General features: G+C 43.7%; 1 protein-coding gene across 4 annotated transcripts; it reads right to left on the bottom strand.

Moving 5' to 3' along the window:
• Nucleotides 1–3,307: 3,307 nt before the first annotated feature.
• Nucleotides 3,308–27,910, bottom strand: ALDH8A1 (aldehyde dehydrogenase 8 family member A1). Of its 4 annotated transcripts, none has more exons than XM_027551619.1 (7): nt 27,716–27,909; nt 23,025–23,172; nt 19,993–20,148; nt 18,238–18,387; nt 13,065–13,321; nt 10,949–11,110; nt 3,308–4,596 (listed from the first exon to the last, which is right to left on the bottom strand). In XM_027551619.1, exons 1-7 carry the CDS (start codon nt 27,851–27,853, stop codon nt 4,144–4,146), a joined length of 1,464 nt encoding a protein of 487 aa, XP_027407420.1. In that variant the 5' UTR covers nt 27,854–27,909; the 3' UTR covers nt 3,308–4,143. The 4 variants fall into 4 exon arrangements, with proteins under 4 accessions (XP_027407420.1, XP_027407419.1, XP_027407421.1 ...); XM_027551618.1 differs by having other exon boundaries at nt 23,016–23,172; XM_027551620.1 differs by lacking the exon at nt 10,949–11,110 and having other exon boundaries at nt 23,016–23,172; nt 27,716–27,910.

A 27,910-nucleotide genomic window follows, 5' to 3' on the forward strand; every position in this document is an offset into this window, starting at 1 on the left:
TGGCTGGATCTCCTTGCAGTCCAAGGGACTCTCAAGAGTCTTCTCCAACACCACAGTTCAAAAGCATCAATTCTTCAGCGCTCAGCCTTCTTCACAGTCCAACTCTCACATCCATACATGACCACAGGAAAAACCATAGCCTTGACTAGACCAACCTTTGTTGGCAAAGTAATGTCTCTGCTTTTGAACATGCTATCTAGGTTGGTCATGACTTTCCTTCCAAGGAGTAAGCGTCTTTTAACTTCATGGCTGCAGTCACCATCTGCAGTGATTTTGGAGCCCAGAAAAATAAAGTCTGACACTGTTTCCACTGTTTCCCCATCTATTTCCCATGAAGTGGTGGGACCGGATGCCATGATCTTCGTTTTCTGAATGTTGAGCTTTAAGTCAATTTTTTCACTCTCCACTTTCACTTTCATCAAGAAGCTTTTTAGTTCCTCTTCACTTTCTGCCATAAGGGTGGTGTCATCTGCATATCTGAGGTTATTGATATTTCTCCTGGCAATCTTGATTCCAGCTTGTGTTTCTTCCAGTCCAGCGTTTCTCATGATGTACTCTGCATAGAAGTTAAATAAACAGGGTGACAATATACAGCCTTGACGAACTCCTTTTCCTATTTGGAACCAGTCTGTTGTTCCATGTCCAGTTCTAACTGTTGCTTCCTGACCTGCATACAAATTTCTCAAGAGGCAGATCAGGTGGTCTGGTATTCCCATCTCTTTCAGAATTTTCCAGTTTATTGTGATCCACACAGTCAAAGGCTTTGGCATAGTCAATAAAGCAGAAATATATGTTTTTCTGCAACTCTCTTGCTTTTTCTATGATCCAGCGGATGTTGGCAATTTGATCTCTGGTTCCTCTGCCTTTTCTAAAACCAGCTTGAACATCTGGAAGTTCATGGTTCACATATTGCTGAAGCCTGGCTTGGAGAATTTTGAGCATTACTTTACTAGTATGTGAGATGAGTGCAATTGTGCGGTAGTTTGAGCATTCTTTGGCATTGCCTTTCTTAGGGATTGGAATGAAAACTGACCTTTTCCTGTCCTGTGGCCACTGCTGAGTTTTCCAAATTTGCTGGCATATTGAGTGCAGCACTTTCACAGCATCATCTTTCAGGATTTGGGTTCCACTAGCTTTGTTTGTAGTGATGCTTTCTAAGGCCCACTTGACTTCACATTCCAGGATGTCTGGCTCTAGGTGAATGATCACACCATCGTGATTATCTGGGTCATGAAGATCTTTTTTGTACAGTTCTTCTGTGTATTCTTGCCATCTCTTCTTAATATCTTCTGCTTCTGTTAGGTCCATACCATTTCTGTCCTTTATCGAGCTCATCTTTGCATGAAATGTTCCTTTGGTGTCTTTGATTTTCTTGAAGAGATCCCTAGTCTTTCCCATTCTGTTGTTTTCCTCTATTTCTTTGCATTGATCGCTGAAGAAGGCTTTCTTATCTCTTCTTGCTATTCTTTGGAACTCTGCATTCAGATGTTTATATCTTTCCTTTTCTCCTTTGCTTTTCGCTTCTCTTCTTTTCACAGCTATTTGTAAGGCCTCCCCAGACAGCCATTTTGCTTTTTTGCATTTCTTTTCTATGGGAATGGTCTTGATCCCTGTCTCCTGTACAATGTCATGAACCTCATTCCATAGTTCATCAGGCACTCTATCTATCAGATCTAGGCCCTTAAATCTATTTCTCACTTCCACTATATAATCATAAGGGATTTGACTTAGGTCATACCTGAATGGTCTAGTGGTTTTCCCTACTTTCTTCAATTTAAGTCTGAATTTGGCAATAAGGAGTTCATGGTCTGAGCCACAGTCAGCTCCTGGTCTTGTTTTTGCTGACTGTATAGAGCTTCTCCATCTTTGGCTGCAAAGAATATAATCAATCTGATTTCGGTGTTGACCATCTGGTGATGTCCGTGTATAGAGTCTTCTCTTGTGTTGTTGGAAGAGGGTGTTTGTTTGTTATGACCAGTGCATTTTCTTGGCAAAATTCTATCAGTCTTTGCCCTGCTTCATTCTGTATTCCAAGGCCAAATTTGCCTGTTACTCCTGGTGTTTCTTGACTTCCTACTTTTGCATTCCAGTCCCCTATAATGAAAAGGACATCTTTTTTGGGTGAGTTCTAAAATGTCTTGTAGGTCTTCATAGAACCGTTCAACTTCAGCTTTTTCAGCGTTACTGGTTGGGGCATAGACTTGGATTACTGTGATATTGAATGGTTTGCCTTGGAAACGAACAGAGATCATTCTGTCGTTTTTGAGATTGCATCCAAGTACTGCATTTCGGACTCTTTTGTTGACCATTATGGCCACTCCATTTCTTCTGAGGGATTCCTGTCCACAGTAGTAGATATAATCACATGACCTCAAAGGGACTTACAATTTTCAGCATTTGTAAACAAGCCAACATACGCTAAATCCTACACAAAATGACAAAGATTATTCTGTACACCTGCCCCAATCCCCCATACATTATGCAACCAATACACTAGGGCCCCAGGAAGACCTCGTTCTATCTTGTGACTCATTCTGGGCACCCTCTGTGCACAGCCAGGCACTGGACTGTGACTCTGAGACTTCAGAGGGGAGGAATGTCTGCCGTGACCTGTGGCAACTCCCGTCCCATCAGGAAGAGAGAGAGGTGAATAGATAGTCTTGGTCAGTGTGGGAAGAAGCATACCAGAACTTGGGAAAGGGCTGGCTGCATAGATTGGGTTGCATGGCTGAGTGGAGTAAGGCAGGAGAGAGGAGGGAGAGGCAAAGCAGGAGGGAGACACAGAGGGGATACCCAACATGATGTGTTCTACAAACCACTGAAGTGTGAAGTGTTAGTTGCTCAGTTGTGTTCAAGTCCTTGTGACCCCATGAACTGTAGCCCACCAGGCTTCTCTGTCCATGCAATTTCCCAGGCACGAATACTGGAGTGGGTTGCCATTTGCTTCTTTGGGGGTCTCCCAATCCAGGGATCAAACCCAAATTTCCTGCATTACAGGCAGATTCTTTACCATCTGAGCCACCAGGGAAGCTCTAAGGACTTCATTTTTCTGAAATATCCAAGGCAAGCATGAAATGGCCAGAGATCATAGGGTATGGCGTCTGAGAGCCCTGGATTCAAGTTCTTCCTTTCCCCACATTATTTGTGGGACCCCAAATGTGCTACTTAATGTCTGTAAATCTCAGATTTCTCCTCTGAACATTGTGAGATTCAGGAAAAAAGAGCTAAGAATATCACTAATACTTGGTAAAAAGTCTACGCTCCTAAGAGGATGAAGATAAGAATAAAGGACAATTCATGAAGAAGGTGACTGCTTGCTAAAATTAACATTTATTGTTTCCTTTAAGATTAGTAAAGTTTTTAAACTTTTTATTTTATACTAGAGTATAGTTAACAATTCTGTGATAGCTATAGGTAGACAGCAAAGAGACTCAGCCATACAGTATTCAAAAATTTTAAGTCTCCTGAGATACATACACTTTGAATTGGAATTGATTAGACTCCATAGTAGGAAAATATCAAACTCCTTGTTCTGAGTTTCTTCCAAAAGTAGTCATTACTTCATTTTTCTTTGTCCTCATAAAGATATATTTAGTAGGACCTACCATATACGGTTACTCTGACAAATCCCACATAAATTACATCATCAACATGCAAAGCACCCTTGCATAATGAGGTACAGTCGATTACTAATGAGCCATGCCAGTGGCTGATGGATGGAGAGACCATTTCTGCAGACTCCCCAAAGTTAGAGATTATGGTGATGTGTTTCTCTTTAGCTTTGTAGATTTTTTTTTTTACCATATACTTGCAAATGAAAAAAAGAAACTAATTATCTGTGAATTTTTAAGAATTGAACCAAAATGATGAAAAAATACAATAAAAACACAGCCTAGGAGGAGCCCAATGTTTCTGTGGCTTCCTTTGCATGCCTTCCTACTCAGAGATCTCTTCTTTGACTCCTCACTGAAAAGAGCAAGCATCTTTTCACCAGTCGGTAAAAATACTGAGTACAGAGGATAAGCTATAGAGAGAATCTTCTGCTGAGTCAAGACTTGGCTGAAATTTATGCAGGGATTTCTTTTCACCACACTGGACGACAGATTCTCTGCAGCCAGGCATCAGCTTCTGTACTGGCTGAGGTCAGTGTTTAACAGTGATGGTTTTGACTTCAGTGAAGAATTCGTAAGAGTCTTTGGCTCCTTCTCTGCCCACCCCAGAACTCTTCATCCCCCCGAAAGGTAGGTTCAGCTCTCTAATAAGCCAGCAGTTGGTCCAGACCAAGCCTGACTGTAACTTCTTGGCCACCCGGTGGACACGCCCCACGTTGCCTGACCACACGGTAGCAGCCAGTCCATATTTAACATTATTGGCTCTTTGAATCACTTCCTCTTCACTATCAAAGGGGACGACACACGTCACTGGACCAAATATCTCTTCCTTCATGCAGCAGGACTCATCCTTAACATCTGTTATCACCGTGGGAAGCATGAAGTACCCTGCCTGATTCCTGGGGGGAAGGTTCAACTTATCCACTCCCTCACCACACAGAATTTGGGCCCCTTCCATGCGAGCTTTCTTGATGTAACTTCTGACCTGGGCAGAGAAAAAACATAGTAACAACTTATCATTGGTCTTCACATAGCACAGAGAAAATTCAATATTTTTCAAGCACCTAGGAAAGACATATTGGAGTAGGAAATGGCAACCCACTCCAGTATTCTTGTTGGAGAATCCCATGGATGAAGGAGCCTGACAGGCTAGAGTCCATGGGGGGGCAAAGAGTCGGACACAACTGAGCATGCACACACAGGAAAGACATATAAGGTTATTCCCCCCATAACATCTATGGTTGATTATATTTTCACTCAGCTGCTAAGCCTGAAGGCAGACATGCTGTAACCATCATCTGGCCAGTCAGCCCTCACAGGTAAGAAAAGGAGAGTTGTTTATTTAAGGTCTAAGAGCCAGGCATGTGGATAAGTGCTTTTAACACATTCTCACATAATTCTCTCAAAACTCTATTAGCTACATATTACTGTTCTCTATTTGCTGATGACATAAGTGAATCTCCGAAAGGGTACATAGTTCATATGGCTGATAAACAATAAAGATAGAATTCTCTTTCTCCTGCTCTCTTGCCCCTATTGAAGCAGCACACTCACATTAATTAAAAGATGCCAAGAGGCAGCGTTCTGTGTGAACAGGGTGTGTGCAGGTGAGTCTGCAGAGGCCCGGCTGGATGCAGAGCCAGGACTTTTAGCAGCCATTCAAACAGTGCAAGGAGCGCTCTGCCTTCAGATGATCGTGTCTAAGCAAAATTACCCAATTCTCTCTTCGAAGCTTTTAGGATAATAAAATGTGAAGGGAAGTGTCGGTTTTCACATTGTGAATTCACCTAATTTAGCATATAAGGTGACTCACACGAAACTGAACTTCTTTTCTAGAGAAAATATCCCTAGATGACACAATGATATCTACACTCCTAACAACCTTGTGACTGATAAAGGTGATACAAAATGGAATGAACTATTCCTCTAAGACCTTTCCTTGAGAGGAGAGAGCAGAGAATCGTCAGCACTTGGTAATTTTGGACATAAAAGTCAAAGCCTGGAGGTTGGAAGAGCGGGCTTAGGAGTCCAGTAGAGCTCCGATCTCAGGTCCTTACCAGCTGAGGGATTCAAATGCTCTAGGCCTCGGTTTCCTTGTCAGAAAAATGGGATTGACTGTGCCACCTCTTTCATAGGTTCTTGCAAAGACTAAATAAGATAATATATGTAAAGTCCTTAGCGTGACACCTGACACATAGCAAAACTTCTGAGGGTCAGATGCTGCTGCTCATGTTGATGGTGATGATGACAGTATAACGCATAAACTGACATTCGCAAGCTGTGAGACTTGAAGGATGTCCCCTACTCTGTATGCCAGTTTTCTTAACTGACAAAGGAGGACAGGAAGCTGGATTTGGGGGAGAATGATGTATATGTATGACTGAGTCCCTTCACTGTTCACCTGAAACTGTCACAACGTTGCTAATTGGCTATACCTCAATACAAATGTTTTTGGTTTAAAAAAAATAATAAAAGAGTGGACCTTAGTTAGACCCAAAGCTTGGCCTTACTGGGGGATAAACCCATGAACTTCCTCTGTGCTTCCTCCAGACTCACTGTCAACATCCAGCATTCTCTCTCTCCAGTTACTTGCATCTTTGGTAGGCTGGCCTAGAGCCAGATTCTCCAGACAGTCATGTAGGTGAGGATTCCAGAGAGTAAAAAAAAAAAAGCAAAAAACAAAAACAAAAGGCAACCCTGTGAAAGAGACAAGGGAGACATTTCTGCATCCCCTGAGGATAACATCACCTGCCGTTCCCGTGCCTCCCCTGCCATCACCAGGAACCTGGGACTCCACGCCTGCACCCAGGAGCCCTTTGCCGTTACAGAGCATCCGTCACACGCTCCAGTTGGCTTCTTCTGTCACCACATCTCCATCTGTTGTGACAATCCCACAGAAGTAGGATGGACACAAAGACCCCCTGGCTAAGTTGGTTTGGAGATGCCAGAGACCCACTGCAGAAGAGGAGGGTCGGAACGCCAAGATGGCAGCCGGCCTCTCCTTGACTCGCAGCCCCACAGCTTCCTGGTGAAAGGTGAGGAAACACAACCACCAGTGGAGCGTGTCTGCTGCCTCCTTGATCCCAGACTAAGGTTTGGCAGACTGAACTGAGAAGAATCGCAGCCTGAAAAAGACACATATGTGCTTCCCGAGCTGTTTCCACTGGCTCCCTCTCAATGGGCAGAGACGCACAGGGTCCACTCACAAGACTTAAGCTGGCAAAGCCCCCCTCCAGGGGCTCATGGGGTGAGAGACCCAGAAGGTAAAGCTGCGACTCCTGGCATCCAGGCACACATGCTCTGGGCGGAGTAGTGAGGATGGCAGGTGTCCAGGGACCCTCTGAACCTCAGCAGGATGGTTCTGAGACTTTCAGTGTGTGTTGGGGTGACTACGAGCCAAGCTGAGAGATCTGCGCATGGAACCACAAAACAAGGGGAACCCCACAGCTACCTGCACTTCTGTGTGCATTAGAATAATGGAAATACCATCTGTACTGTTCTTCCCTAAAATACAAAAATAAATGGCTGATGATAAATACTATTTTTAAGTTCTTAACTGTGAAAAAAATTTTTTAACACTGCAACATCTTCTAGTAGAACCTCAGAACTTTTTGAGGTGTGTGTGTGTGTGTGTGTGTGTGTGCAGTCACTCAGTCATGTCCGATTCTTTGCAACCCCATGAGGTACCCTCTTTTCAAGATGGATGTTTTAAAAGGGCAGTGTGTTTGAGCTTAGCACAACCAGACTTTAAGTGGCCTCCTCTTGACTGTCTTGTCATCATGAGGCATCATCTAAAGGGCACCACAGGGTCAAGACTCTGAAGCTGGGAAAGACTGAGGGCAGGAGGAGAAGGGGGAAATGGGATGAGATGGTTGGATGGCATCACTGACTCAATGGACATGAGTTTGAGCAAACTCCAGGAGATGGTGGAGGACAGGGAAGCCTGGCGTGCTGCAGTCCATGAGGTCGCAAAGAGTCAGACACATGACTGAGTGACTGAACAGCACAACAACAGGGTCAGAAGCTGGCTTTGTTTACTCTTCTCCTCTGAATGGAACTAGGGCTCAGTAGACAAAGGTCCTGTTGCCCACATGGGGTAGAGTAGCTTACACAGCCTGAGGCTGCTTGTTGTTGGAGAGCAGAGGAGAGCCTGTGGTGGAGTTCAGGAGGGTGCAGGGGGGTGGGGGGCTAAAGAGAGGACAGGACCCTTTGTGCCAGGAGGAATATGCTGAGCATCACAAATATTGCATTAACGCTCCCAGGACCTACAATACGGGAAACCCAGCAAGTCTGTATTTGGTCCGAGTTCACGATATAGGGCAAAAGGGAGAAATAATCAGAATATGACCAAGAAAAGTCGTAACTACCGATAGGAGTCTGTAAATGGTGTCGGTTTCTCTCACACACAAAAGACAGTTGTGTGTGTGTGCATGCATGCATGCACATGCACACACATAGAGGGGCTACACATCATTCAACTGCTACAGGAAAGTCAAATACTTTGATTTGCTTCACTGACATACCTCCCCTCACTGGAGAACTTAATGATATGACAGTGCCTAGGACAGAAAAACAGTTTCTCTGCTGCGTTGATGAAGAGAGCTTTGAGTCTCCGGCGAGTTGGTGAACTGCACAGGGGACCTTAGATGGTCCCGTGGCCTGAGCTTCCCTGGTAGCTCAGACAGTAAAGAATCCACCTGCAATGTGGAAGACCTGGGTTCGATCTCCAGGTTGGGAAGATCCCCTGGAGGAGGGCATGGCAACCCACTCTAGTATACCTGCCTGGAGAATCCCACGGACAGAGGAACCTGGTGGCTACCTCCTGGTGGTCCATGGAGGTACAAAGAGTCAGACACGACTGAGCGACTAAACACAGACAGCACATCAGTTTAGTTCAGTTCAGTCACTCAGTTGTGTCCAACCCTTTGCGACCCCGTGAACTGCAGCACGCCAGGCCTCCCTGTCCATCACCAACTCCCAGAGCTTACTCAAACTCATGTCCATTGAGTCAGTGATACCATCCAGCCATCTCATCCTCTGTCATCCCCTTCTCCTCCCACCTTCAATCATTCCCAGAATCAGGGTCTTTTCAAATGAGTCAGTTCTTCACAGCAGATGGCCAAAGTATTGGAATTTCAGCTTCAACATCAGTCCTTCCAATGAATATTCAGGACTGACTTCCTTTAGGATGAACGGGTTGGATCTCCTTGCAGTCCAAGGGACTCTCAAGAGTCTTCTCCAACACCACAGTTCAAAAGCATCGATTCTTCAGTGCTCAGCTTTCTTGATAGTCCAACTCTCACATCCATACATGACTACTGAAAAAACCAAAGCTTTGACTAGATGGACCTTTGTTGGCAAAGTAATGTCTCTGCTTTTTAATATGCTGTTGAGGTGGTCATAACTTCTTTTCCAAGGAGCAAGCGTCTTTTAATTTCACTTGGCCTGAGCTTAATGAAAGATGCTCCTGGAAAGGTAACTTTTCTCCACAGGAAGCATTCGGAAAGAGGCAAAAGTTATTTTTCGCCACTTATTTGCATGCATAGGTTTACAGCATGGATCCCTGAATTCAGAACAGTCAGATGAGAGAGAACCAGGGAGCCTCTTACACCAGGTGACACCTTGCTTCACAAGATGGGAACATCCACAGCTGTGGGTCCCCCAGGGGCACTCTGGGGACTGCTACCTATGTGCCTGCAATTATGCAGGTGAATCTGACTGGAGAAAGACACAGCCATGCTGGCTCGCCTCACTTTAAATCAATGACCATATGCTTTGTTAGTGTGACCACAAGTGATCACAGCTCCAGGGGGAGCCCTTGGAGCTGCCCCGCTGACAATACTGTCACTTCAAGTCCATTTCTCTCTCCTGATCGCCTTGAAGACTATCTCAGAACTTTTCCTCCTCCTTGAAACCTTCAACACCATCTCCCCTCCTCACTTTGCTTCCTATTTTACTGAGAAAAGAAAAGAAATAAGAAGAGACTGGGAAGACTGATGCTACATGTTCCTACCTGTGGGAATCTGTGCTTCACAGTATAGTGAAAGTCAAAGTTCAAACGTAGCAAGTCTGCTGAATCTACGTAAAGGCTCTGTCCCTCACTGGTTAACCCATGGGGGCGTACTACCATTACCCTTGCTTGGTCTTAGTTACCATAGCTCAAAATGACATCTTTTAACTCCAAAATTCTATGACTTATTGTGGGAGTTTTATCAGGAAATGAAAATGATCTTAAAGACCCAAATTCCACAAAGCACCCGAGAACACCTTCTTCAATGGCTTTTCCCACGAAGACCCCACAAGTCACCCCACCAGCTAAAGTCCACATTGTTCAGACTGGATGCGCACTTCCAGAACCCGTGTTTGCTATCACCCAGAGGCAGAACCTCACTGCCTGAGAACTGACTGGGAACATTTACCTGTGGAAATCCCTGCCACCCTCAGCCCACAACACTCTCATCAGCTGACCTTTATGCTTTGAAATTTGCTTTCCTCACTCTGACTGGCTCTGTGGAAGCCTGACTCCATGCTGACTTCCCAAGTTTATTTACATCATGTAGGTACTGCTTTAACTTGATTACATTTGTGTATCTATCTTTAACATATTCAGACTTGGGACCCGGAGACAATTTCTCACAGATCATAATTTTTAACAAAAGAATAGGACAGTAATTTAACAGTATTTCAAAGATGGTGCTATGCCTTGGCACTGAATTTCTCTCCCCATAAGAATTCTTTCTGGACTCACAGATTTAAGAGGACAAATTTACGGTTGCCAAGGGAAGGATCAGGGAAAGGGAGAGCTAGGGAGTTTGGGGTGGGCATGTACACTCTGCTGTATTTAAAATGGATAATCATCAAGGACCTGCTGTATAGATGGCCAACTCTCTGTGGCTACCCCAGGGACTATAGCCTGCCAGGCTTCTCTGTCCATGGGATTTTTCAGGCAAGAATACTGTAATGGGTTGCCAATTTCTCCTCCAGGGGATCTTCCTGATCCAGGGATCAAACCTGGGTCTCCCGCATTGCAGGCAGATTCCTTACCATCTGAACCACCAGGGAAACCCCGCATAGTACATGGAACATGGGTATATTTAAAATGGAAAACTAACAAGGCCCTTCTGTATAGCACAGGGAACTCTGCTCAATGTCATATGGCAGCCTGGATGGGAATGCGTTTGGGGGAGAATGATACATGTATATGTATGGCTGAGTCACTTTGCGGTTCACCTGAAACTGTCACAACATTGTCAAGTGACTACACCCCAATACAAAATTAAAAAAAAAAAATTTTTTTAAGAATTCTTTCTGAAACTTACACAGAGGGTTTTACTTACTTTCTCCAGATGAGCTTTACTGATCAGAGCGCCCATGTCAGCCGATGGATCAGAAGGAATACCAACTTTCCACATTCTGGCCGCCTCTACAAACCTCTTTAAAAATTCACTATAGATGCTCCTCTGGACAAAGATTCTGCTGGTACAGAGGCAGATTTCACCCTGCCAAGAATGACTCATGAAGACAAGGACAAGACAGGGGGCTCCACTGCATGGACAGATCGCCCCGCACTTCTGAGTGCCTGTCAGATATCCAGCACTGGTCTAGACAATAGGGAACAGCAGTCAACAAGACAAAGTCCCAACGTCTGGAATACATTGTCTTGTGGGAAGACAGGCAATAACGCAATAATGCTCAATAAATAACACAACTTCAGGCCATGACCAAAACAATACAAGAAAACTAAGCTGAGGATAAGAGTAGAAACTCGTGGGGAGGGAGAACTTTTACTCCCTTTTATTAAAGGGAGTCCTGCATGATGCTAGTGAACAGGAAATGTTTGAATTGACCCTTGACTGATGTGAAGGAGCCAGATGGATAGAGGTACAGAATTCTCAGCAGTAAGTGAGAAATGAGCTTGGAGTGTGTGAGGAAAGCGAGGAAGGTGAATGGGGCTGAAGGGGGTGGGGGAGGGGAGGCAGGAATGGGGGTCAGAGCAACATAGAGACAAAGGCAGGAGGTGAGGAGCGAGGCAACATCATGCAGAATCTTATAGGTTCACAGGCTCACAAGGAGCTTGCATTTTATCCCCAGTATCATGAAAGGATCATGGACAGCTTTAAGCAGCAAGAAGATGTGGTCAGGATTTACATTTTTAAATGACCATTCTGGCAGCTGTGTGGAGAATAGAATTGGAGAGAATGAGAGTGGGTTAGGAGAGCTTTTCAGACACCCGGTAAGGGGAGGTACCTTGGACCAGGTGGAACAGAGATGAGAGACGTAAAAGGAATCCACTGAGGTCAACAGATTCTTAAAGGGGCAAGGGGACTCCAAAAGGGTAAAGAAACTGGCAAAGGTGCTCCCAAGAAGATTCCGGATATACCTTAAAGATAGAACCAATAGGACCTATTGGTGGATAAGTGAGGTGGAAGGAAAAGAGCAGGTTAGAACAAGGATGAGTCCCAGATTTTTGGCCCAAGCACACAGTGGATGGTAGTCTTTTCTTCAGAAAGGAAAACACGAGGCAGGGAGAGCAGAGATGGTGCAGGGAAAGGAGGGAAATCATAAGTTCTGCTTTGTTCAGGTGAAGTTTCAGATGATACTGGACATCCAAACAGAGACACTGGGTGCTCCCGGGAGAGGCACTAAAAGGTTTCTGAGTGAAAAGCCATCCTTACTATTATTTGAGCATAACATGTAATAGTTTACAAACCACACTGTGGACTTGTCAACATTGTGTATATATGATTGCACCTGTACACATAAACATATATTTTCATCACATTGATATTGGATCTTCACAATTCTTCCAATGATCAGGAAATACAAAGTTGCTTGAGGCTCCTCCATGATTTTAAGGTAAGAAACTCACTTGAGACTGATTCAAATATTTATTTCTAAGTGTGTGAATGCATTTGAGGTGCTTTTGGGTGAGGGCAGAGAATAAGCTTTCCAAGAGATAGGACTCTTGGACAGCAAGAAAAGACTGGGAAAAGTATAAACAGAGGAATGGAGAAGCTAGAAAGCAATCATTGGCCCATGGCTGGTCCCCCATAAAAGTTCTGAGGGCAAGAGGAGAAGAGGGTGACAGAGGATGAGAGGGTTGGAGGGCATCACCTACTCAATGGACGTGAGTTTGAGCAAACTCCAGGAGAGAGTAAAGGACAGGGAAGTCCATGGGGTCACAAAGAGTGGGACCTGACTGAGCAACTGAACAACTGGAGAAGAAAAGCTCGCTAAACAGGAGCTGTGATGCCACAATGCCACCAAGTGACAATAAGATTGAAGAGATAGTCAAAAGAGTAACACAGTGTAACCATTCTCCTCTCACTGAAATAGCCCTGCATTGACCTACGCACCCTGGTTTTCATTGTGATACAACAGATGCTGTTTGACAAGCCTGCTGAGTTAAAAAACAAGCGAAAAAACAAAGGGGGAGAAAAACAGAGGACATACCTGGTTGGCAAAGCTGGACCTGACAGTTGTCGGAATGCACTCGGCCAGGTTGGCATCTTCAAAGATGACGGCAGGATTCTTGCCCCCCAGCTCCAGCGAGAGCTTCTTGCAGTGGGGGGCGCTCAGCTGCATGATGCGCTCGGCGGTGGGCTGGCTCCCAGTGAAGGAGATGAGGGGCACCTCTGGGTGGGACACCAGGGCCTCGCCTACCCTGGGCCCCGTTCCAAACACAATATTTACCACACCTGGGGGAACACCTGGATGGGAAGCAGTACCCGTTACAGCCATTCTTCTCAGCGTGTCAAGGGCTTCAGGTTACACAGGGATTCTCCTTCACAGTGTTTGTTTGTTTGTTTGGGGGGTGGTGTTTTGGGGTTTTTTTGGCAAAATGATTGCTGTCAATGTTGTGTTCGTTTCTGTAGCTTGAATGGGGGTGAGAAGGGACGTTAATGGTTGTCTCTAGTCAATAGCAAAACAGAGACGACAGCATCATCTCTGCCTGTATTATGCCCCAGGTGGAATTTCTCTGGGTGCTTTGCCCTAGGAAATGCAGGGTTAAATGTCCTACGTAATTCATTCCAGAGTATTGACTAAGCCTCAGGGGCTGAGGATGCAGAGATACCCTCAGGCAGGTCAGGGCCTGTGAGAGAGGACAGCAAAGGTTAAGTTCAGGGAGCATCCACACTGCAGAAGCCAGAGAAGAGAACAGCTACCTCCCTAGGAGAGAGACGGAGGGTCCCCCGGGGAAGGTGACTTTTGAGATGAAGGTCCTGTTCCCCATGATCTGGATGCACCATCACCCTCTAAGACTGAGTGTCCAAGAACACCCCCACGTAGGTGCTCCAGGCTTTTCTGTTACAAAAACTTACTGCCCTATACCTGCACGTATTCACTGTGTTTTATGGATTTACCTGTTCACTACACATCCACCACCAGAAGGGGCATCAGCCAAGGGCAGACACGGGTCTGCGTTTTGCCCTCTGTTGTATCCCCTGTGCCATGGCCTACTTTGCCAGATAGAATGAATACTCAATTTAAAAACAATCTTTTTTTGGCCATGCTGTCGGTATATGGGATCTCAGCTCCCCAAACAGGGATCGAACTTGGCACCCACTACATTTGAAATGCAGGGCCTTAACCACCAGACCGCCAGGGAAATCCCTAGAAAAATATTTTTAATGCATCACATTTAAAACAGATCAATGAGAAAAGAAGATATAATGCTACTTATATATGTTATTAAAATAATTTTACTAATAATAAAAATAAAAATGTAAAGAGATAATACCAGTAAATGCTCACATTTATTGGGTGCTCACTGTGAATCAACTGTAACTATAAGTGGGTTACACCCTTTAGATCTCCCAATAGCTCCGCATGGTACATCATATTAATATCCTCACATCACTCATGAGACTACTGAGGCAAAGTGAGGTTAAATAAGAGCTTCCCAAGCGGTGCTGGTTGTAAAGAACCCACCTGCCAATGCAGGAGACGTAAGAGACCCAGGTTTAATCCCAGGGTTAAATAACAACCAATAGAAGGCAAAACTAGGTGTTGGTTAGTAAGTAACTATTAAGTCAATGAATGCATGAATGTGTACAGTATCCAATTCAGAAAAGGTTCTTGATTTCGGGAAGATTTAAGTGTTGAGAAAAAAAAATCTATGTGCATTCGATTGTGTCCAGGAAACTCTTAGGGTTTGCCTGGAGGTAGCTGAGTATATTCCCTGTGTTTGCAGGTTTGAACAACAGGAGATGCAGAAATGCTCTTTTGTAAGGTAACTACTCTCTCTCTCCTATCATCATTCCCTTGCTCCGACTTACACATACTCTCTTGGATTAAAATCATCTCTTCAAGAACATGCTCTTAAGGTATACATGATAAGTTCTCACTGATGATCCATGACCATCAAGAACCCCTTCCCACAGAGCACAGCCTTCACCATATCACCTTGAGGCCCTATCCAGATGAGCCCCTAAAGAGACAGGGATCTGGCAGAGTCTCCCTCTAATGGCCCCACCTCCGCATTCAGCCTGCGTACTTCTTTGAAATCCAGCTCAAGTGTATCCTGGCTCACAGACACCATATGAGAGCAGCTGGGCCATGGGTTGGGCCAAAGAGGAGGTTTGAGGGAGAGGTCCTGCCAGCTGATGATAGGGGAAAACAAGGACAAAGTTTCCCGTCATTCACGTTCTCATGAGTCCTGCATCTCCATCACTAGCGAGCTTGTGGATATTTGCCCGGTATTCAGATGGAGAGTTGAGAGCCAGAGAATGTGGACTGTTGGACTTTGTGAATCCTGAAGGCAAAAAAAATGGCTCAAATCACTTCTAATGCTTATTTTAGCATTTTTTTAAAAGGGTGAGAAAAAACAGAAATACCACATATTTATCATTACAGGAAAATGAGCTCATTTCAGCAGGCAGAGTGCCTTCTACTCAACGGAATTTACATTTTGATTACATTTCCTTGAACTCCAATGCTAATAAATTGAGTTATGTATCTAGTGGCTTGTATTTCTCAAAACCATTTTGCCATTTGATCCAGACATTAATGAAATTTTTCTAGAGACATTCACCCTTTACCCTTAAGAGATTCTGGTTATAAGAGAGGAAAGACAGTTTAATTGGCAAATAACAATTCACTAAAACTCAGTGTAGGTGGCTAAGAGACAGCGAAGCGAAGGGAGGCCTGCCAGTGCCAGGATATGGCTGGATGGTGATAAGGAAAATTTTAAGCTTAAATAGAGCAGAACAAAAATTAATAGGAAGGGCCAGAAATCTACCACCAGTGGCCACTTCAAGAATAAGGGCAAACATTTGGTGCACCCAAGATAAAAACAAATATTCTAAGATTTGCAAAGAGGTATTCATGGGGTACTTCAAAACATCTTAAATGATTTTTTATTTCAAAGGAAGTTCATCTTCCAAGTCTGTTTGAACACTCAGGACTAGAGGAGCTAGATCTTGCAATATCCAGACTGTATTAGCAGGTGGTTTTAGCTTTCTTACACAGTTGGAAGTTTCTCTTAGAGTGCTCTAAACAGAATTAAGTAGATGAGATTGACACCCCTATCCCAGTGGAGAAACTGAGGGCTCATATCAGGTGTGATTGGATCATCACACTCTCAGTGTTTGTTAGAGGAGGAGAGTTTGGCAAAACCAGCCCAGAGTGGGAGGGAGGGAAGGACCATCTTGGTATAACAGGTTTATTTACCCATAGGAATAAGAGTGCAGTGCTGCGCAAATAAATGGAAACATTAAACTCTCATGCAGACTGGGTTCTGGGTTATTTGAAAGGGAAGGGTGGTTAGACAAGAACAATCCTCATAGATCAAGACGTAGCTGATTTTAGGACAGGGAGGTGTCTAGGATGTGGCCCTGTGGTCCCTCCCCACCTCCTCATGCATCCTCCCAACACAGGATGAAGCAGAGCAGAGGCCCCCCTTTTGTCTCACACCAAAGAACCAGCGGGCAAGAGACAGGGAAGAAACCCCTTGGACCTTTGCAGATACTAGAGACTCAGTTTTGCAAAGAAAGGGATAGAACACGGTCACCTTTGTAAGGAAAGGATGACACATTCTGGGATGCAAAGAAAGTAAGGATGTCCGCTTCATCCTTACCAGTTTGGTAAGGATGTTTCCAGAGGTCCAGAGCAGCCATTGACGTCAACCCCGAGACCTAGCCTGGGTAACCTCTTTCCTCCATAGGATACGAGCGAAATAAACCAGGGTCACAAGGCCCCATGTGCTTCCCTAAACAAGCGCCACTTAACTTGTCATCTATACCCTGGAGTAAGGAACTGGCTCAGCTATGCTGGAAGCCAACATGTATGTTTTTGCTTTGAGAGAAAAGGTATTTAGGAGAGAGAGACAGGCTTTCAGCAACCGCCCCCTCTTTGGTCGTGAATGAGCGGGGAAGCACCTTCTCTGGGGGCTGGAAGGAAGCGAGCACAGCAGAGACTGACAGGGCCCGAAAGACAGCCTGTTCCCTCAGCCCACCTGCGGGTCATTCCAACCCAGAGACATGAGCTCAGGGCCTCACAGTGAGGGGCTTCCTTGTGGGTTACAAGCTAAAGCCTCCTGCCTGTGACCTTCCAACCCTGGCACGGTGTCGGCTCAACACTCTGGAATGAAGCCAGGAACACACGTGGCCATTAAACCATCAGCAAGAGAAAGACAAGGAGCCACAGTGCATCATCATCCACACGGCAGTGGGTTCCCGTGCAGGGAAAACTAAGGGGTGTCTATTCAATTGTCTTGAAAATGGGCTATTTGTCTCAGGCATTCTGTTTCTATGCAAATCAGAGTGGTATCTAGTAATATTTTCTTTTCATCAAGATCCACTCGTGGTGCCAATGCAGGATTTAAATTGATGATTGGAGACACTGTCTGGGGAAGGCTGGTGTCGGATTTGGTCAGGCTCTTGTAGCCAGCCTCTGTGCCGCTGTCCTTTGCTCTGGCTGCTGTCCATGGAGCCCCGCAGGGAGGACTGTCTGACAGCAGTGCGTTCTGGGCAAGGTTAAAGGAAGCAGTGGGAGCAAAGCCCGTGGATCTGCTCAGAGAGTGTATTTCTCAGAAAAGGTTAAAGAAGACAAATAACCAAAGATGTCCCTGGGATCTGCCAAGCAGATTTCTATTCAGAATAACTTTTCAGATGTCAGTGGCCCCAGACATGGAGAACAAATGTATGGACACCAAGAGGGGAAAGGGAGGGCGGGATAAATTAGGAGATTGGGATTGACATATATACACTCAGTCACGTCTGACTCTTTGTGACCCTGTGGACTGAAGCCTGCCAGGCTCCTCGGTCCATGGGGATTCTCCAGGTACAAAAACTGGAAAGTGTTGCCATTTCCTTCTCCAGTATATACACTACTATGTATAAAACAGATAATAATGAAAACCTCAGCACAAGGAGCTCTACTCAATGCTCTGTGGTGACCTAAGTGGGAAGAAACTCTAAAAAAGAGGACATGTATGTATATGCACATCTGATTCACTTTTCTGTACAGTAGAAACTAACATAACATTGTAAAGCAACTATACTCCAATAAAAATTTTTTTTCATTATTTTAAAAATGTCAGTGACCCTACAGTGGCTGAAGCCTACAAACATACATCTCCAAAGCCAGTCATGTGCCTCTCCTCTGACACCCTAACACTGATTACCTGCTTTCTCCAGGAGTCTGCACATCATCCACGCGGTCACGGAAGTCAGCTCGCTGGGCTTAGCTATCACTGTGTTGCCAGCAGCGATCGCTGGCGCGATCTTCCAGGTCAGCAGATAGAGGGGCAGATTCCAGGGACTGATCAGAGCAGCTAACAGAGGAGAACAGAAGCATTGCCAGCAATGACATACCCTTCAAAGCAGATGGGCCAGACATGCTTTACTAATGAAAACTCCTTCGTGCTACACCAAATGTCAGATTGCTCTTCCAAAATCCCAATCATTTGTGGAATTTCAATGCTTCAAAAAATTCCACAAAGAATCTCCAATCTTTTGCAGAATTTCTGTAGAATTTCAGAGAAATAAGTCTAAAATATATTACAAGCAGCCATACCTTTAAAACTATAGTCAATACAGCTTACTCTTTTCTTGATGACTTTCAATTATATTTATGAACAAGAACAGTATAAGTACCAGGGCTAAAATGCTGTCACCTCTCCCTAAACAGTCTCAGAATGTGATCAGTTTTGAGGTTTGTAGACTGATCTTTGCACTGTCTCAACAATCTTTTTTATCTTTAAATGGTCTAGGCACTATTTCTTCTAAATTTTTCCACCTGTTTTTCTAATTAGCTGTAGATTGAGACATAAGATCTTAAATCGTTCACATTTGTAATAAATAAGAGCAAATAGGTTCTGAGATGTGAAATCCATTTTAGCTAACCCAGGGAATTTTTTAATAAATAAATTATCTCTAGGTTCTCACCTGTATCCTAATCAGATAGGTTTGCTGGCTAAGTAACATCTATAACATTTAGAATGTGTCTTCATGTAAGAAGCCATCCAGATTTCAGACCACAAAACGCATAAAAATAAAACCCATGTTATGAATAAGTAAATGGAGTCACTTTATTTTATACTCTACCCTCAAACCTGAGCTATGAAAGTAAATATGCTTTATATATTATTAAATTTCCCACTGAAAAATCTGCTCTTCAGGGAGTTAAGAGAATATTTTTGCAGCATAGTGTGTTAGTATACTTCTTGGAGACTAAAGTTTTGTTATACTGCCTTGAAAATGTTATTTCTGAAGGGTTCAGATAATCAAAGTGGCAAAATGTCCATTTTCTTTTCTTTAACATCTTCTTTTATCCTATCATAAAATGGAACTAGTATAACAGTTAATGGTTTTTTCTCAGAGGAAACAATGACATCTAGTGGACATCTTTAGTCATTGCATATATTTCTGAAATGCAGGAACCACAGAAATAAGTATCAATAGATAAGACAGTCAAGGCTTATTTATCACAGTACCAGGCACTGTTCTAAGTGCTCTACATCTGTTAATTTATATAATTCACATACAACATATATAGACAAAATTAAACTATTCTCCCAATTTCCAGATAACAATACTGAAGCACACAAAAGTGACGTTTACCCCACTGTGATCTTAACCACACTACTTTCCTGAAAGTTTTTTTTTTTTTTTCTTAATTACAAGGAACAAAACATCCTGGTTTGTGAATTTATTCTCAGTGTCATTCCTTTCCCTGTGATTCCTCAAGAACAATGTAGGGATAAGTAGGGAATTTGACACAAACAAAATAAACTAGATTTAGATTTTTAAGGTCAATTAAATTTCAGATAAAGCAGAAGTTTCTTTGTTTAAAGTCTGTTCCCTTAGATCACTTCTACAGGGCTGACCAAGCATCTCTACGTGCCACTGTGGCCCAGCTGTCATTGCACGGCACCTACCGATGCCCACGGGGGCCCGCACTGTGTAGTGCAGACAGCCCAGGTGGTCCATCTGTGTGCATTCAGACGTGTGGTGCAGGATGGAGGAGGCGAAGAACCGGAAGTTGTGCACAGCCCGGGGAATGTCCATGGTTCTCGCCAGGGTTATGGTTTTCCCTGTAAGAAGTCAACAGCAGAAGGCACTGTCAGCGTACTTCACCTCGAACTTCGAGGGGACGCTACCGCACACTAATCCCAGCTCCCTCTGAAGCAGCTTCTGCTCCTTCCAGCCTGGGATGCGCATTGCTTGATTACAGAGAGTGTTGATCATGGTTTAATAAGACTTTGAAATAATTAGATGTGAGATTATAAGATGAAGTAGAAGTGGTTAGAATTGAGTCAAATAATCTTTGCTTATTAGAATGAACGATTCATAGCTATCATCATTCCAGATGCTACCGCTTCACCCGAACCAGCTCTTTCAATTCAGAATCACCAAGCTTTGGACATGCTGCAGAGGGGATGGAATAATGGGTGTTAAGACAGCTGTGTTTGCACATCACCAAAAAACATGTGATGATATTAATTAACTCCTCAGCACACAGTGGAGCCATTAAGATGAGCATGTGGCAGAACGCTGATGGGAACCAGCAGAGGATGCTGTGTGGGCCTTGCTCACCGTCACGGGCCCCCCGCACTTCCTAGACACACACTTACCTGAACTGTACCTAAGTTATCTTTAGTGATGCTGGGAGACTCTGCCATGTCAGGAAGCATTTTCTACTTAAAGGTTTGGGGTCAAGATGCTTTCTAACTTTAGGCCCCTTTACAGCACACATATGCATATACACATATGTACATACATACATACAGGGCTTCTCAGATGGCACTAGTGGTAAAGAACCTGCTTGCCAATGCAGGAGACTTTAAGAGACGCACGTTCGATCCCTGGGCTGGGAAGATCCCCTGGAGGAGGGCACAGCAACCTACTCCAGTATTCATGCATGGAGAATCCCATGGACGGAGGAGTCTGGTGGGCTATGGTCTATAGGGTTGCAGAGTCGAACACAACTGAAGCAACTTAGCAGCAGCAGGAGCAGACATATACATATATATACATACACGTATATCCTAACCATCTTTACAGAGATTTGCAGACGTTTACTCCATTACGATGACTTCTGGGAAGCAGTTTTAAAAATTGGGAAATTGTGTTGGGAGTGGAACAGTGACTGACATTGGAAATCTTTCTACATTACTTGACTATGTGCCCTTCAAATTATCTTTGCTTTTAGGAAACAAACTTGGGTTACCAAAGGGAAAAGGAGGGGAAAGAGATAAATTAGGAGGTTGGATAACATATACACACTACTATATATAAAACAGATCACCAACAAAGACCTACTGTACAGCACAGGGGACTATACTCAATATCTTGTAATAACCTATAAAGGGAAAGAATCTGAAAAAGAATATATATATATATATGCACACACACACACAGAGACTCTTGAGAGTCCCTTGGACAGCAAGGAGATCAAACCAGTCAATCCTAAAGGAAATCAGTCCTGAATATTCACTGGAAGGACGGATGCTGAGGCTGAAGCTCCAGTACTTTTGCCACATGATGCAAAGAGTCGACTCTTTAGAAAGGACCCTGATACTGGGAAAGATTAAATACAGGAGAAGGGGATCACAGAGAAGGAGATGGTTGGATGGCATCACCAACTCAATGGATATGAGTTTTGAGCAAGCTCCGGGAGATGGTGAAGGACAGGGAAGTCTGGCATGCTGCAGTTCATGGGGTCGCAAGGAGTCAGACATGACTGAGCAGCTGAACAACTAATACACACACACACACACACATACATATACATAGGCTTCCCTGGTGGCTCAGAAGGTAGAGTCTGCCTGCAATGGGTTCCATCCCTGGTTCAGGAAGATCCCCTGGTTCGGGAAGAGGGCATGGCAACCTACTCCAGTATTCTGGAGTGAAGAATTTCATGGACAGAGGAGCATGGCAGGCAACAGTCCATGGGGTTGCAAAGAGTCAGACATGACTGAGCAACCAACACACACACACACACACACACACACACACATAAGACAGTTTGAAGAGCAGTCACACTTTTACATGAATGTGTATATAGACGTATATAACTGAATCACTGTGCTGTACACCTGGAACCAACACAAAATTTTAAATCAACTACACTTCAACTTTTGTTTGTTTTGTTTGCTTTTAGCTTTTTATTTTACATCGGAGTAAAGCCGAGTGATGATGCTGTGACAGTTTCAGGTGCACAGCAGAGCAATTCAGACCGTACATACACATGTACCCATTCTCCTCCAAACTCCCCTCTCATCCAGGCTGCAACATAACATTGAGCAGAGTTCCCTGTGCTACACAGTAGGTCCTTGTTGGTTATCCATTATCCTTGTTGGTTATCCATTATAAGTGCAACTATACTTCCATTTAAAAAAATATAATAAAAAACAAATGAATAATGCAGTAAAAAAAAAAAGAGACAAAAAATTTTTTTTTTGGTTTGAAACTCTCTACTTAGAACTGGTGGAGGGCTGCACTCTCAGCCTTCTTGTTCTACCTCTTTCCCCAAATCCATGCCCTTTGCTATAACATCTTTGTAGTTCCTTCTACCAACAGTGTGTTTATTTCCCTGCCTCTTGAACTTGGGTTCAGCCTTGACTTGCTCTGACCATCAGAATGAGGCAGAAGTGGGCCAATTGCAAGCCTCAGCCTTCAGAGGCTTGCAATTGAAGCCTTGGCTGGTCGGGCTTTCCAAGCTTTATCGCTGCCAAGAGAAGCACTGGGTGGGCGGGCCTGATGGACCCACAAGGGGTCACGTGATGGAAGAGTCCTGAGTTCTATTCATATGATTAAGAGGCAAGAGATCAATTGACAACTTGGAAGGAGGGTGTGAATGGCCAGCATCTGAGTAAGCGCATTTCCATACAGGACAGGGCACTAAACTTGGCTCCACTAGAGAGGGGGCAGGAGAAAGAGGGAAGAGGCTGACACAGACCCCTCTCACCTTGGTCCTTGGACTCAGCCTGGGCCAGCTCCTCCAGGGACTGTTCCAGCAAGTCCGCCAGCCGCTGCAGCACCTGTGAGCGCTCCTGGGGGCTCCGGGAGGACCAGCCCGGAAAAGCTGCTCTGGCAGCCTCCACCGCGGCTTCGACCTTGCAGGAGCAAACAGAAAAGGGTCACCTTACCCTGTTGCTCTTGTGGAACAGAAGCTAATAGCTTCTAGTAGTCACGTACAGATGTGAGAGTTGGATCCTAAAGAAGGCTGAGTGCCAAAGAATTGATGCTTTCAAATTGTGGTGCTGGAGAAGACTCTTAAGAGCCCCCTGGACAACAAGGAGATCAAACCAGTCAAAAGGAAATCAACCCTGAATATTCATTGGAAGGATTGATGTTTAAGCTCCAATACTTTGGCCACCTGATGCGAAGAGCTGATTCATTGGAAAAGATCCTGATACTGGGAAAGATTGAGGGCAGGAGGAGAAGGGGATGACAGAGAAGGAGATGGTTGGATGGCATTACCAACTCAATGGACATGAGTTTGAGAAAGCTCCAGGAGATAGTGAAGGACAGGGAAGCCTGGCATGGTGCAGTTCATGGGTCACAAAGAGTCAAACATGTCTGAGCAACTGAACAACCACTCGAGGGTAGATACGTCCAGAATCCAGGTCTGTATTTATCTCACTTTTTTTCTGCCTACTTCCAAATATTTGACACTCTTCAGTGCTGAGTGCCCATGAAGCATTGTTTACTTAACCAGCAAAGCAGGGCACCACAAAAAAAACCCCAAATTCTCCATTTCAATTAAGTTATCCAGAATGTGGTAATAATCGAAAGAAGCTATTTCAATAGCTAGTATACGTTTTCAGTAATTTCAAAATACCGAAGTTTTTGAATATCATATGAGAGAGGAATCTTAAGGGTGTACTGAGTCCCTAAACTCTTAAAGAAGTTTTGACATACTTGATAAGTCTAAAAGTTTGAAATCACATCCCAGACTGTCATTCTGACTTGGAATGACTTGTCATATTAGTTATGTATTGACTATTTTTTATACATAAAGGAAGGTGCTAAATGCTTTGCACAAATTATTTCATTAAACCCCCTTTAAAGTTCTGTAACATGAGTATTGTTAAGCCCATCTTACAGATGAACAAACTGAAGCACAGAGAGCTCAAGTAACTTGCCAGAGGTCACACAGCTAATAAGTGGCAGAATCAGGATGTAAACCCAGGTCTTTGTAGTTTCCAAGACCACAGCTGGCCTGCTATGGCATAACCACAGTCCCTGCCTCTGCCTGGCTCCACCCAGTGGAAGGGTCCTCTGTTGGAGAAGAATTTGAACAGATGGCTTGGGGACCAGGTTTTAGAGTTAAATCCAAAGCAAACAATGAATGGGAAGATATGAGCAAGGCCAGTTCATGCAGGCGAAATGAATTATCAGGGCATCTTCTGCCCCTTCAGGGCTTCCCTGGTGGCTCAGTCAGTAAAAAATCCACCTGCAATGCAGGAGACCATTTGTGATGCAAAAGATCTGAGTTCGATCCCTGGGTCTGGAAGATTCCCTAGAGAAGGAAATGGCAACCCACTCCAGTATTCTTGCCTGGAGAATTCCATGGACAGAGGTGCCTGGCAGGCCATAGTCCATGGGGTCACACGAGTTGGACACAACTAAGCAACTAAACCCCTGCTGCCTTTCTCCTCTCTTAAAACTGATTGAGGGATCATTATACAACTTGTGACTGTTGTTATCATTCACATTTTGCTTCCCTGGGTTTTTGTTCCAATCCTGTGTATGTTATAAACGCAAGTTGATTTCTGTAAAATTTTCAAAAATGATGCATCATGAAATTCTGAGTGAAGAAAAGTTTTTTAGTGAATTTTATACAGCTACTTTGTCTGACTGTCTCAGAAGATGACAGTTCTTCAGAATATAGTTCTGATTCAGACGATGTAAATATCAGGCCAAGAAAAAGACAAATATCCCTGTGATCCAACATTCACTCACCTAACAAATCACCAACCACAGGCACTGTATGTGCTCAGTCGTGTCCGACTCTTTGCAACCCTGTGGACTGTATCCCACCAGGCTCCTCTGTCCATGGGGTGTTCCAGCAAGAATACTGGAGTGGGTTGCCATGTCCTACTCCAGGGGATCTTCCTGACTCAGGGTTTGAACCTGTGTCTCTTGCCTTTTCTGCATTGCCAGGTGAATTCTTAACCACTGAGTCGCCTGGGAAGCCCACAGCCATAGGCATTAGGTTCTGTAAAAATCCCTGGTCAATAATGTGTTAAACAATATCTAAGCCATGCCCTTTCCAGAGACGGCAAATCCAGAGGCTGCGTCTCACTCCTCTCCTCTCTCACCTGCATAGCACTTTTAATCACACATTTTCTTCCACCATGGGACCCAATCTCAGTCTCAGAATCTTTTCCCACAGTCTTCCAGCCAAGCATCTTTCTTGCCATTTCCTTCTCCAGGGTATCTTCCCGACCCAGAGACCAAACCCACATCTCTTGCATTGGAAGGCCCCTTCTTTACCACTGAGCCACCAGGGAAGCCGTTCTTGCATCACATGATGTGACAATTCAGTTGCCCTCTCACTCCAAATCTGATCTACACGCCTTCCTGTTTTCTTTACGTAAACAAGGTCACTTTCAGATAAGCTAAAGGTATAAAAAATGATTCTCATCTTAATTATAAATTTCTGGGAATTGGGTAGTTTCACCTCAAAAACCAAATCTCAAATCTCCACCAGGAGCTGTAGCCTCAGGGACACCTTACTGCCAGCCAACAAGAGGAAAGTCAGTGTCAAATCTGGTCTTCCTCCAATTGTCCATGTAAAACTCTGATCTTTTTAAAAAGCAGAAAATTCAAGTCCAGTCATATTTTCTAAGTTGTCTTCGGTCACACGTCCTATGTCTATTTAATATAGAGCACGTATTAATCCACTATATACAATAATAACAGCAAAAGCTACTTGGAAAGCTTTTACCGATGCTAGACACAAAGGGCTCTACATATGTCAGTCTGTTTAATCTTCAGAACAACACTGAAGATGTTATTATTATCCCCATTTTATAGATAAAGAGACTGAGGCACAGGGAGGTTCAGCTCTAAGTTCAGACCATACATAGTAAGTGGTGCTGCCGATCTTTGAAGCCAGGCAGTCGAACCCCAATCTGTGCTTATGACGGCAACACTACAGTGCAAAAGCTATGAAAGTGTGTGCCTGCGTGTGTGTACGTGTGATCACTGATATAAGCACGCTGTCACCCGTAAAATAAGGATGATGATAGAGTCTCATTTACAGGTGTTACAATGCTGATCTGGGATGATTTTTGCTCCATGGCTTAGTGAATGCCCAGCACAAGGCAGATGCTGAAAGACCACAAGCCCCGTCGGCAGCATCGCAGCACTTTTTGTGAGTGACTTTTGGGGGACACTGGGCTTGTAACCTGCATGACAACCATATTCTTCAAGCCAGAAAAACATGAGATTTGTGGGATCAGATGCAATGTTTGCAAGCTAGATTACTGGGAAATCCAAAATATACATTCCTCTACCGGCAGGTGTACTGATCCCTCTCTCTCATCTGAAAAGGCTGAGTCATTAGCTGCAGAAAAGATTTCACCTGAATTTGATGTACTTGTCATTTTTAACTTTATTTCAGAAAGGACTCAGACAGGGAGAACTGGAAAACACAAAGCTGGATTTTCCGCATGTAATCCCTGGTCATTTGAAACAGATAAAACTGTGGGTTACAGTTTAACCAACAAACTAGTCAATATTTGCAAACTTTAATCCAGAAGTCTAAAGGTTTTTTTTTTTAATACAAAACAGATTTACAATATTATTAACTTAGAGAAAAAAATATCTTAACCCTTTTTTAAAAAAATGCCTTGCATATACTTATTTGCTAATATATATATAAAGACTACATTTATCTTTTAAATAATCTAGTTCTTTGTGCTTTACAAAGTAAATTAAAATCTATTAGGCTTTAGATGAGTATACATTCATCAGCCACATTTATCACCTCAAATATACTTATTTTCTCAGTGCAATAAGATACTAATCAAATATATCTTAAATATCTTACAAAACTCTTGAATAATATTAACTCTACATCACTGAAAAAAAGTTTTAATGTGTGTGTGTTTCCTTTGAGTAAGAAAAAGTAATGTTAAATTTAAATCCAAAAATATGTAGGAATTTGATTTTGCATTTCATCGTTCAAATGATCGGTTTTTACTTTATTAGATAATTTTAAGACATGAAGAATTATTAGAGGATAAGTAATCCCTGGGTTTAAAAATTTTGTTTACTTTAGTGAAGTAACAGGTTTTCTGGAAATCCATGAATACAGTGGCAAATTCAGGCAAACTTGATCAAGAAAGGGAACACTTAGTAATATGATAATTCTTACAAATACTACTTTTTACTAGCAGCCACTGAGGAATATCTGAGAGTTGTGGCTCCCTGTGAGGTTATCTAGCTTATTAGTCATTTCTGCATATGATCACCTGAGATTTGTTCCATACATCATATACACCCAACTACAAAATAAACCTTCTTAGAACTAAAAATCTTCCTTCGGCTAACATTTAGCCATCCTCTTTGCTCCTCGAAAATTAAGTACCATAAGTCACTGCCAGGCTAAGTAGATTTCAGTCTCCTCCAGCTGAATGTACTCACCTCTTCTTTCCCACTGTTTGGCACATGGCAGTACACTTCCCCTGTGGAGGGATCATAGGAATCTAGGTATGAGCTACAAGGTAAAAATTTTCCACCTATGAAGTTTTCCAGCATCAAAAGACCTCCTCTTCCAGCCATAGTAAAGGATTCGCCTGCCCTTCCCCTTGGCTTTGCTGGATGAAGTTACCGCCCCCG

Source organism: Bos indicus x Bos taurus, chromosome 9, assembly GCF_003369695.1.
Source record: "Bos indicus x Bos taurus breed Angus x Brahman F1 hybrid chromosome 9, Bos_hybrid_MaternalHap_v2.0, whole genome shotgun sequence".
Taxonomy (NCBI): Eukaryota; Metazoa; Chordata; class Mammalia; order Artiodactyla; family Bovidae; genus Bos; species Bos indicus x Bos taurus.

Excerpts from the sequence above, each read along its gene's own strand:
- ALDH8A1 (XM_027551618.1), bottom strand. The coding sequence starts at position 27,853 with ATGGCTGGAAGAGGAGGTCTTTTGATGCTGGAAAACTTCATAGGTGGA. Across the intron at positions 20,149-23,015 it reads CAAGGACCAAGGTGAGAGGG|GGAAAACCATAACCCTGGCG; the intron begins GTCTGTGTCAGC and ends GACTTCTTACAG. Across the intron at positions 11,111-13,064 it reads GGTCCAGCTTTGCCAACCAG|GGTGAAATCTGCCTCTGTAC; the intron begins GTATGTCCTCTG and ends CATTCTTGGCAG.